The sequence below is a fragment of the Acanthochromis polyacanthus genome, chromosome 2 (genome assembly GCF_021347895.1).
Source record: "Acanthochromis polyacanthus isolate Apoly-LR-REF ecotype Palm Island chromosome 2, KAUST_Apoly_ChrSc, whole genome shotgun sequence".
In the NCBI taxonomy this organism is placed as follows: Eukaryota; Metazoa; Chordata; class Actinopteri; family Pomacentridae; genus Acanthochromis; species Acanthochromis polyacanthus.
The window spans coordinates 22,798,624-22,810,925 of record NC_067114.1 but is presented as its reverse complement, the minus strand read 5'-3'; the positions used below and the strand labels follow the sequence as shown (position 1 = coordinate 22,810,925).

General features: G+C 42.1%; 1 protein-coding gene across 1 annotated transcript; it reads left to right on the top strand.

The window, feature by feature from the left end:
• Window positions 1–50: 50 nt before the first annotated feature.
• heatr3 (HEAT repeat containing 3) lies at window positions 51–11,635 on the top strand. The gene is made up of 15 exons (XM_022197360.2): window positions 51–336; window positions 620–792; window positions 3,595–3,682; window positions 4,287–4,384; window positions 4,602–4,711; window positions 5,376–5,516; window positions 5,689–5,975; window positions 7,606–7,696; window positions 7,861–8,015; window positions 8,699–8,781; window positions 8,903–9,039; window positions 9,465–9,553; window positions 10,039–10,182; window positions 10,251–10,427; window positions 10,597–11,635. The coding sequence occupies exons 1-15, from the start codon at window positions 196–198 to the stop codon at window positions 10,708–10,710; spliced, it is 2,028 nt and encodes a 675-aa protein (XP_022053052.1). The 5' UTR covers window positions 51–195; the 3' UTR covers window positions 10,711–11,635.
• The last annotated feature ends 667 nt before the right edge of the window (window positions 11,636–12,302 follow it).

Sequence of the window (12,302 nt, the reverse complement as noted above, 5' to 3'; positions counted from 1 at the left end):
CCAGTGGTTTTGCGACAGCGTCTCTGCTTTCCGTTAGCAACAAGCGCTTTACGGCAGGGAGCGAACTTCCACATGGCCTCCTACCAGGTTGGAACCGGAATGTGTGTGTGAGGTTTGATCGCTAACAGGCGGCGTGGACACGAGGAAAACAGTCACTACGTTAGATGCGCAACTCGCACTTTAATTGCCGTTGAAATGGGTAAAAGTAAAACCACCAAGTTTAAACGTCCGCAGTTCAACTCTGTCGGCTTGCCGGTGAATGCAGTGAAGGAGGCGGACGCTGAGGAGGAAGAACTCGGCGAGGATGGCTGTCCAGCTGCGGAGTTGCTGGAGAAAGTAGGAACATCGTGGATTTCTCACTAATATTCAGCGTTTGTGAGGCTCTTATTTACGCATTTATTGTAAACATGCTACTAATTAGTGCTCAGCTCTTTACATGCAGTGACTTCCAGTGTAAATGAGCAAATGTGTGATCACATGTTTAAAGAGTTTATATCGTGTCAATAAATGCAACAGTTTTGCTGAGCACACAGCAGCCAGTTTATGGATGTGAGACTTTATGTATGTGCTGTCATTGATTTCATTTTCGATGAAACAAGCAAAACAAAGCATTTTTTAGTTGCAGAGTCCCAGCGCAGATGTTCGAGAGTTGGCATGTGCCAGCATTTCACGGGTGGTGCAGCAGAGCCAGACCATCCCAGGTTTCCTCCAGAGGGATGCTGTCAGACGCCTGGGCCCCATGTTGCTGGACCGCAGCCTGCCGGTCAGAGAGACTGCCACTGGAGCTCTCAGGTGAGTGTTGCAGTGTGGACTACACCAACAAATGGGAGTTCTTCAATCCACCCTGACTAAACTGCTACAACCTCATCTCCATGAGTTAGTTATGTTTATAGACACTTCCCCTATGAAAATAAAGCCTCCCTGTCTGAAAATTGCTTAAATGTAACTCTTCACTACTGCTTCTCCTAGAATGTGCTGATTTGTGTCGTCCCTGCGTCTCACTTAACTCAGTCAGTCGCTGCTGACAGCTGATGATGTTGACAGCTTATTATGCCCCTAATATGTCTTCCATCCTATTAAAAAAACACCATATGGACATGTGAACAAAGCAAAAACCTTGATTTTCCCTTGTCTTAACCTTGGGACTCGTTTGGTATATTCACAACCTCAAGTTTGCTGCAGTTACATCCAGCTGCTGCAAAGAACTCAACTTTTAAGAAACGCAGTGGGAGTAGAGAACCGATCACTGTCAACAGGCTAATCTGTAACAGAGAGGACAGACCATAGAAAAGTCAACAGGGGAAGAGATAATGAGCTCCTGAGCTGCAGTGTGTTCAACTGTAAAGACTGGGGATTGGACACACTGATGTCCTCCTGTCCTGCCTGTCTTTACTAACAACCGTCCATCCCTTGCTATGAAACATTCAAATTGTGAAAAGGTCGTAAACGCATGTTGCAATTCGTTTTTCTAACCTGTTTTCCTCATGAGAGCAGTTTTGGTATGTACACTCTTGTATGTTGATGCTTGTTTGAACATACCGTGCTTCCAAAAACAGCAGGTAATGAAAAAGGGGCACTCTAGAAGTGGCTGTTTTACTCCAACAAGATAAATGTATTTAATATTTTATCTGCAGCATCTTCAGTGGGTTACAGTCAGTGAACAAGTTTAGTGTCTTGCTAGCACATTCCTCATAGTTTCCTGTGCTTTCTTTTCTCCTGACATGGTAGTCCCAGTGAGCCAATATACACAACACCAAGACCCTGAAACTAAAATACCTTAATATAATTTAGCCATTCTTCATTTTATTATCTACACATAGCTGGTGCATCTCAATATTTCCCCTGTAAAAAGACTCTATTGTAGCTCAACCCAGCTCTTAAGACACAAGGGTCTAGGAACGCTCGACAGGGAGGGAGGCGGGCTAAAAGGTTGTCTTTCAAATCACTCTGCAGCAATTGGGTAGGTATACAACCAATCAGCGCAATGAATAGGCTGACGTAGTTTCTAGAGCGCCGGAAATCAGAGGATGCGGTAGTTCGGTGAAGCCTTATTTATACAGTCAATGGGTGAAACTCAAGTATATTACAGACATGTTAACAGAAAGATTATTCAGAGTCGGTGCTAATGGAGCTCAACGACTGTTGTCGTTTTGTTGTCGACCCTGGCAGAGAATTAAATTTGTTGCTGTGGGTTGTCTAGCGCGGCTAGGCTAGTTGTTTCCGGTTCTTTCTGTCAGAATCGTCACGCCTCTGTCGTCAGTTACGCCCGCCTTCTGACTCTACACTTCATGGTGATTCGTCGGCCAGTTTTAGGAGCATCCAACCTCGAGGCTTACCGAGGGTAACTAGACCCACCCTGGCAGAGAATTAAATTTGTTGCCGTGGGTTGTCTAGCGCGGCTACACTAGTTATCTGTCCTTTAGACACTACAACTGGCAGATGCTTTTATTTTGATAGACACAGTGCAGCATTACAGATGTGGCAGGAAGTGATCAAACACACTGCACACTCATGGTCTTGACAAATAAAACTTAACCACATTAACTAGGCGGACTAAACCACAAAAAAACAAAATAGAACAGAAAAACTAATAATGCTATAACACTAACATAAACCTCAGTAATGACATTTAAACCCCCAACACCACAAACTCCCATGGTGTATTGCAGCGCAACAGTTCAGTCATAGTGACCAGCTCTGCGATCGCTACATTATTGTAATTATTTTTGTGGTAAAATAAGAATTTTCTAGCCTAAAAAAATTCAAACAATATAAAAAATAATAATTAAAAGAATATTTAATCTACATAACATGCGTACTGTACAGGTGTTAGTGCTATTGGCTTAGTGACCGTAGCGTCAAGTCTCCTTTGTCTCCCGTTTATAGCAGCATTCAGCATCTCGCTTTGTCCATTTCACATAGACGGCTGATCACTGAAGCTAGTGTTGCTCTGCGGTGTTGTGGGGTGTGTGGGGAGGGTTTATAAAGCCTTAAAATATATCTAAATAATAAAATAAATATGGTTGCTACTTCGCGTATTTTCATCTATCGCAGTATGGTCTGGAACATAACCCCTGCAGTAGACAAGGGACCATTGTACAGATATTGCCACAGAAAATGGCTCATAACTAAAGATTATAAAAAAATGTTAGTGTACTCTAGAGCAACAAAATTGTGGGAAAATCCTTTAAAACAAACCAAAAAAGGTTAAGATAGACATCTCCTACTCCAATCAAGATTACATTCAGCGTGGTACTGTTATGGGTATTTGTGGTGCTACTTCTACAGGGGGCGCCATCCGCCAGTAAAAAGCTAGGATTTGGATGATTTGAAGGCCTGTGCCATTGTTTCGTATTTTAATCTCTTTCTGTTTGTTGATAAGTAAATGGTTTACCCCTTTTCTGACTCATTTTAATGAATCTGACCCTAAGTCCGCTTTAATTGCAACAAAAACTTGTTCGGACAACTGTTCTAAATATACCTTAAAATAGGTTTCATGCAATCACACATACGCAAACAGCCAGCGAGGAGACTCTGGTGATTCTCCCCCGAGTAACTGATGAGTGTGCGTCTGGGTCTGTCTGTCCCTGACAGGAATCTGAGTGCATGTGGAGGTCAGGAGGTGTGCGAGGACATGGTGAAGCACGACGTCATGACTCCTCTGACAGCACTGCTTAGAGAGGTGAGACTCCGCCACTGCTTTTAGCTCACCCCATCACTTCAGTTCCTCTTCATCAGCAGCTGCTGTAGCGTGCTATGATATTCTCAGCAGTTAGGTGTCATTCCAGAGCAAAGGTAGTAGTGGATTGTTAAAAATAGGGTACACACACGCTGAAGCAAATCGATTCCAAGCTCTCTGTTGACCTTCTGGGTGAGATGTCTTGGATCATGAAGCCCATTTGATTCCCTTTCTTTTCCAAGCTGAGTTATCCATCCATCCATCCATCCATCCATTATCTGTACGCCGCTTAGTCCACATTAGGGTGTTGGAGGGGAGCTGGAGTCTACTACTGGAAAGGTCACCAGGGCTACAGATAGAGACAAACAAGTACACTCGCATTCACACACACAAACAATTTGGAATCACCGAGGCCTGGCTAGGACACAAACCAGGAATCTTCTAGCTGCAAGGCAACAGTGCTAACCACCATCCCACTGTGCAGCCCCAAGCTGAGTTATATATGCATGGATTAGATGAACATTTTCAGATGGGTGATGGCAAAAACCATACCCGCTTCACCCGTTGTTTTGTGGACCTCTGCAACATGGCGTTATTGTCTTTCCAGTGCTGTGCTGGTTTTGAAGATGCTGTGTCAATGAAGGAGCAGAAGAATGCAGTGGAGGATGTGGCCAATGAGGCTGTGAACTTACTGTGGAATCTATGGTAAGCCAGGAGGTTGTTGTTGCTGTCCCCATGCACAGCACCCAGATACAGGTACCTTAGCCACAGCTGCAGAAGAAATCCAGAAAGTCTTTCTACGCTTAGCAAGCTCTTTTTTTTTTTGACATTGTTACTGATGTTAACTGTGGATACTGACCCAAAGATGCGGTGTATTATTCCTTCTCTACCATCCATGTCTCATGGGACTATGTCCTTTCAGTGAGAGCAGCAGCCAGGCGCTGTCTGTGTTCAACAAGTCAGGTCTCTTGGATGTGGTTGTCCAGTGTCTGGAGAGACACCCACACAACGTGGAACTGGCCATATCTGCTGGTAGGTTTAAGAGATGCTGTGTTTTCTGTAGGGCTGTGGAAGGACTGGGAATTTTAATTTTACTAATTAAGGACATGGCAAACTTTCACAGGATTAAAAACACAAACGACCTTCACAGTTGTCACATATCACTACAGGTCACCAGATAATACTATGTACAAGATTGATGAGAAGATGCTACTCATATCTGTACAGTCACTATGACAATAAAGCTGGCTTCGGTAAAGATGATTGTTGGTAACTAGCAAAGAGTCCAGGAGGTTGCAAAACTGTAATGTATATTTTTTCCCTTCATTTCAGTATAATGCATTAATTGAGGAGCTTTCACACTTATACTAGATAGTGTTACCTTTGGACAGGACAGGGTTAGATGTTTATTTCTGCTTACAAGCTGTATGCTATGCTAAGCTAACTAACTGCTAGCTCTAGTGGTCTCTAAGTACAGACACAAGTGAGAGAAACTAGAAAAACAAATTTGGCAAAGAGATGAAAAGTATTTCCACCTGTACCATGGTGTTGATATTATCCTTGACCATTACATGGGATTACGAATGTAAACATTGATATTAGTAGGCTTTAATCAGGCCTGACCTCTGTCTAATCTGTTTTCACAGTTTTAAGAAAGCACTCTTTAACTCTGAGACTGTCCTCTGTGCGTCTCCAGCTCACTGTTTGCACACTGTGACTGAGGATAACCCAGAGCTGCTGTGTAGCCTGAACACTGCTGTGCTTGGAGCCTTGGAGAATGTGCTTCTCTCATCTCAACCAGGCATGGCACACAATCTGCTCAGGACATTAGCTGCAGGTACAATTTGTCACTTTTTTTCTGAGTTGTTCAAAACTATAGCTTGACTGTCTTTATATAATGATCTCTATGAACAGCAATTGTTGGAAATGTAAGGAACAAACATAGCAATTGGTGAATACTGTGATAATCTTGATGCCCCTTCCTGAACTCTGTCTGCTGTGTCCTTCAGGGACTCTGTGGAACATGAAGGGTAGTTTGCCCACTGCCCGTCAGGCCCAGACTGTCAACGCTGTGGTGGCCACCTTGTCACAGTGCCTGGATTTGGACGCAGGTATGCTGATCCCTGAACTCAGACAAGCAGAAGAGGTTCGTCATAGAAACACACCAGCGGCAACACACACCGAAGAGCCCGCTGCAGCAGAGCTGGAGGAGATGGACGAGGAGGGAGAAGCACCTAAACAGAGGAGGAACGGAAAAGCTGTGAAGGTTGATAATGACTTCTCCGACTTCCTGCCTGTAAGTGGCACCTTTTGCTGTCCCTTTTACTGAGACACACTGAAAACCAAGCTGAGGACATTTAAAGATGGAGGCTTTGGCAGTTTTAGATTAGGGTAGTAGTTAAATTCTGTATTTTCTATGTTCTGGTTTCTCTTCATGCAGGTAGTGAACCCTTCTGACCTCTAAGGCTGAACTTTGACAGCAAACAGTGAATCAGACATTTCTGAGAAACTATGAACCCATTTACATTGACAGTTGCATGCATATTTAAACTAGTCTGATAACTTGGCCTGGCTGATGAATTGACTGATAACACCTTTATGGAGATATATTGGTCTGTGTATCCAGCTCTGACACTTAGATTTTTTTTTTCAACTGTAAAAATGTAAATACTCAGTACACAATATGATCGCTAAACTAAAACAACTGTCTGCTCATACTATCTTTAGCAGCTTTTTCAACCACCAAAATATCTATAACAGTATTTGCCTAAAAAGGTTTGCATGAAGCTATAAAGCAGCCATGATTTAAGACCATTAGTAGCCTGCTATTGGCTGTTTCAGTGCTTGGGAGAGGCCATTTTGGTAGAGAAGATGTAATAGAATAGGAAGCACTAACTGCAGTCAGTAGTTAAAATTCACCTTTAAACCTAAAGGTACTTTTAGCTGCTTTAAGCAAAGGCTCAAAGTGAGAATATGGATGTAAATTCCCAGACACCCAGATCAAAGTAATACTCACACCTGGTTCTTGAAGTCATTTCAGTTTTCATCCAAGAGGTTTCCTCAGTTCTAACTGATTTTCTCTTCCTTCAGAATTTGTTCAAACGTTGAAGAAGAATTCTCGATATGTAATTTAGATACACAGAGGTGGAATTTTAGAGGTTATATCAATGACCTAAGAGACTTTCCAAAACAGTAGATTGTCAAGGCTCTTGTATAAACACCGCAGTTTTAAATGTTGAGATGTGACATGCTCAAAAGTCTGTGTTTATGGCAAGGAAGCGATCCAGTTTTGTATTTTTGAAGCGCACATTAATGCCAGCTGAAAAGGTGGCGTGTGAGTCATACTAGAGAGCGAGCCAGACTGACAGGGCAGACAAACTGTCGAGTTTGCGGGAGCAGATTGGGGACACTCAGCAAGGTTCAGCTGGGGACCAGCTTCTGGCCTCCACCACTCTGACAGTCCCCAAATCTGACCCTGGCGAGACAGAGCTGTCCCTCTCAGCTCAGTCACAGCCTGAGCCCCAAGATTGTGGGTGACATTCATGGTGAGATTCCAAAATACCCTCTAATGTTGCGGGTTACACAATGGGGTTATTTGGGTCTGAGCTGTCTCTCCACTTTTTTTTTGTGCAAATATTCAGCTGTGGAAGCGTCTTTGTTACGATGCTACTGAACACACAGACACTGGTGTGATCAATAAGCACAAAGTCATCACCTCAAGTTTTTTTCTTCAAAACTGACGCCCTTAAAGCAGATTTTAACTTGCAACACAGCTCGATAATAGTGTCACTGGACTTATTAAATCCATGCAGAGGAATCAATGTCTTCTTTGTGGCGGGCAGCTGAACTCAGACTGGGTGATAATGGTGCCAACAGTTATTGTTTTAGGAGGATGTTGACTCATGTGGCTGCTTGTTTTTGTCCAGAGGGGCAAGGAGGAGCTGAGGGAGGCAACGGCCTTGCTGACAGCCCAGCAAACGTCCTTAGAGATCATTGTCAACATGTGCTGCTCTGATGGTGAGTGTTGTGGGCATGGACATCAGTGCTGACCTCAGGCACTTTTCATCACATTTATTTCCTGCGACATAGCCACCAAGTATGTGTTTGTCTGTCGGACAGCCTATTACAGCAAGAAATACACGAACAGACTTCATCAATTCTGTGTTTTTGTGCCTCTTAAGACCCTTCTGATGACGAGTGGGAAGAGGAATCAAGCAGTGATGAAAGTGACTTGGGTCCTGACGGTCTTTGTGACGGACTGTCCAACCTGATGTCTCCACTGTGTTTGTCAGCTGAGGTTCAAGGGGCCTTGATCAGCCACAGAATACCAGAAAAGGCAAGTAGTTGATTCTAAAACAAACAGTATCACCAATGCTTAAGACCAACAAAAACATCTCAGTCGAGGCAGGATCTTTCTACAGTAAATAGCCCTCTCTGGTTTCACATCAGTACAGCAGGTCTGTGGGCTGAAACCTGCATTAAAGTGCAGACTGGAGCAGGAGAGGGGGGCAGCTTCAGGACCTAAATGGGCACCAGGGCTCAGAGGGAATCCTGCCTCGCCCTGCGTCAACCGTAGCTTATGTTTAGCAACTTGCACTGTCGTTATTGTAGCACATTGTCAAAGTGGCTCAGTAATTTATTACTACTGTCGATGCAAACGTTTACATCGTTGCATTTTTCATCAGGTGTCACGGCGGGTTCACACCGTGTTCATCAATCACACCTCAACTCGGTCAACAGCTATAGACAGGAGTTCATCCCACTTGGACTAGCATGGGAATGTAATTAATCTGTCATTTAAGTTTACGCTACTGTAATTACCACCTAAAATATGATTCTGATTATGCAGTGAACCCAACCCAGCGTCTCCCCCAGGCTGAGCAGATTCAGTTTCTTACCTGTGCAGTTTAAGAGAGATCTCCCTTTCATGCATATGCTTCTTTGCAACCAGACTACCTGGTAAAAAAGAAAAAGAAAAAGATGGTTGTCGTAATATTATTTTTTTTCTCTTAATTCAAGGTTCTCAAAAAGACAGAGTTCCCTAGAAATGAAGCCATGGATGTATGCCATCAGAATCCCTCCTGGAGAGGCCTGATAAAAAAGTAATCCTCTTTACGTCTCATCTTCTCTTGAACTTTTCTGTCTGGTCAGAATGTTTGTGTTGTCCATTTTCACTTTTTCACTGTGATACGCTCTTGAATAAAAAGTCTCACTCTCCTTTAGGATGCAGCGCGTCCAGTCACGGGCTCTGACGGGGCTCCACAGCATCCTTTCCACCATGGATGCAGAGTCTCTGGGTGGTGCATCAGCCCTGCAGCAAGCAGCACAGCACCTCTCCACACTGGTGTTTGGTGCCGCAGGTCTCACATTGTTGTATTATAGCACATTTTGTATTGCTTTTGGTTATTTTTTTTTATTCAAAGAAGTAAAAAAAAGAACAAGAAGTTTTGCCAAACTTGGACCGCCTGGCGACAAAGATGACCCCTGTGACCTTGAAAATGAGGTCACGGTCACCAAATACGAACTTGACCTGTGTCTTATTATGGTACACCTGTGTACCAAATATGGGGAGGCTACATCAATATTTTAGCGAGTTATTGCACGGAAACCAAATTGTTACAGATAAACAAGCAAGCAAGACCATGCAGCTGAAAACAATACCTTCCGGAAAACGCAGTTTTGCCGGGCGGTTATAAGAACAGGAAAGGAGGTTCAGAGTCTGGATTTGGAATCAATTCGTGGTAAACCAAACCAAAGTTATCAATTTTCTTTCTTTTCCTTTCAGAGATTACCAAAGATGAGGAGTTCCTTGAGGCAGTCATCAGTGCAATGCGGTCTCTTTTACAGATGATTGCCTCCAAAAATATCCCACAGGTACAGAGTACACACCATTTGCAACAGCATTACCGATGACAATTACCACAAAGGTCAGTCTGTGCAGCTGAGGGTGAGATATCCTGAATTTTAGCCACGAGTTGGGATCAATCTCTAAAAGTGCTTGATCTTAATTTTCCACATAATGTTGCTCAATAACTTGCTTAGTTGTTATCCTCTGCTAAATGATCCAAACCTTCTGACCTCCCTGTTGTTGCAGCCAAAGAAGACGTCATAGCTCTGTTTTTGTTATCTCAGTAATGCTCCTCATGTCGAGTACACTGAGCTCATGTGTGCAGTCGGTGAAGTTCCATTGTTAGTTGAGTTCTTGTTTGTCGACTGGACAGATACAGTCCTGTTTCACAGAAGCCAGACTTTGTATTTATGTCAAACTTGAGCATGCACTGCCAGCTCACACTTGTCAATGTTGACCGTGTTTGCTTTGGACGACTCAATATTTGCGTGTTTGGCTATGTTTTTGTTAGTGTATGACCCCCCAGCAGCTGATGAGCCTGAGCGAAGCAGCCACCTGCTGTGATGTTGTCAGTGTGAGGGTCAACGCCGTCGCCATTCTGGGCATCACTGGCAGCACACTGGCCAAAGAGAAGGGCACTGCAGAAACCCTTCAGGTATCATCTTTGCCTCTTTTCTTCTTTGAAATATTTGTTCTTCGTCTAACAAATTTGCGCCCCCACAGATGATTGGAAACGCTTTGCTTCAAGTTGCCACAAGGGATGCCGACCTGGTTGTAAACGGAGAAGCCCTTGACGCTTTATTTGATGTTTTCGCGGATGGAGATGAGGCGGAAACAGCTGCTAAAAACATCCACTTACTGCCTGCACTCAAGGCACTTCAACCTGTCTTCAAGGCTAAGGTACCAGGGATTAATTGATCTTTACTGATCACTGCTCTCAGTGATTCATCAGTGTATTTCTACTTTGCCTGTTTGATACACATTTGATTCCATCTTTATTCTGTCTCCATTATGTTGTGGGATTTTTCTCTGCCTTTTAAGTTACTGCAGTTTTTTATTCTTCTACTAGATACGCAAAGAAGGAAGAGGCAAATACAGCCCTCAGCAGCTGTGTGTCTTGGATAACATCAAAGTGAACCTGAGAAGATTTATTGGTTATCTGGAGAAGGTGGTGAAAAAATGAGGACTTTCCATACTTCACATTATGATCGGTTGAACCTGTATGGTTTGGACAGGAGCATAATATGACAGAATATGGGAAACCGTTAAGTATTTATGTTTATATTCTTTAAATAATTGTTTACTGTTTTATTAGTGGTGTGAAAGTTTATTTGTGGTGAAAAAAAGACGAGTGGAAAAAAATAATTATTTGTTACTGCATGTAGCAGTTAAGTTTTTTTGTTTGTTTTTTCTTTTTATTCAAAAGAATTTTCAGACCTGAATTTGTTTAAGGTATTCATGCCTCCCAGTCACATTATTAAGAGATCATGTGTGGAAAGCTGACATCACGTCTTCACATGAGTACCCTTTATTTTATCCCATGTTTCAGTGGCCATAACACTGATATTTGCAGACTGAGTTATTCATAGGTGATGAATAGTGAATCAAGTAACAGCTACTTAGTGAAAAATGGAAGACTTTGTTTTATTGATATTATACATTGGATTGATAGTTTTTCTTTTTTAAAAAGGAATTGGCTTCCTTTAAATATGTCTATTTTTGCAATCACTTACTCCACTCAAACAGTTTAGTGGTAAATTTCTGGACTTTCCTGTCTGCAAGGCACAACAGCAGAACCCATTCTTATCAGTTACATCTTAAAATAATGACATAAATACAAATACAAAATCGGTTTGGTGTCTTTAAAACTAATAAGTCTGTGCTCAGCCCTGTGCTACAACAGAGCAGGTTTGAAATATGCAAATCTGCATAGTGTCATCTGCTTTGCACCTGATCCATTGATCATCATGCTTTATGTAACTGACAAAGTCAAGTCTAGCTTTCTTTTGTCTGGGTTTAAAACTATTTCAAAAATACATGTGAGGGAGACTCTGTCACCAGGTTCTGAAGGAATGTGTTATTTTGAAATAAATCCTGATTTCTTACAATGTTTGTTTTCTTTGTGCCATCTCTGGACAAATATGCCCAACTTTATGTCTCCTATGATCTGCTGTCTCTCAGTATAAGCATAGCAGAGCTATCTATGACTAACGATATTGGGGTTTAATGCTACACACAATAAATTACAAGTTCATTTTACCCTCTTTAAATAACATAAAAATGCAAAACGATGTACAGAATGAGATGCAACACAGCTATTTTTGACTCCCACAGTAACTCCATAAGATCAAAATAATCAGATTTGAAAAATTTGGAAGTAGTGCTGAACAATTGGCAAATCAATGCAATATGTTTTATTGGCATAAATGTCTGGCAGTCAATCCTGCCATATATTCAAGGAGTCTTGAATAAACTGATTTTTTTTAGTTTAAAGAAATCAAGTTGATCTATTGCCAGGTGACAAAAAATGCTTGAAGTTTCTCAAATATAATGATAGCCTTATGTTGAGTAATTGCTGTAAAATAAGGGAACGACAATTTTTATTTATGCATGCTTTTGTATTTTGTAAATGCTTATTAGATCGAGTAAAAAAAATCCCTCGACAGATTTATTCACTATAATATTTATTTACCGTTTTCATAGGAGTTTCTAATCAACTTGTCACTGGCAAGTAGAATTATCGTGGTTTAAGCAGCACTGTGTAAACTTTAACCT

Bases quoted from the DNA above. Each gene is read 5' to 3' on its own strand.
- heatr3 (XM_022197360.2), top strand. From the start codon at position 196: ATGGGTAAAAGTAAAACCACCAAGTTTAAACGTCCGCAGTTCAACTCT. The intron at 4,712-5,375 runs GTAGGTTTAAGA...GTGCGTCTCCAG, and splicing joins GGAACTGGCCATATCTGCTG to CTCACTGTTTGCACACTGTG. The intron at 9,040-9,464 runs GTCTCACATTGT...TTTTCCTTTCAG, and splicing joins ACTGGTGTTTGGTGCCGCAG to AGATTACCAAAGATGAGGAG.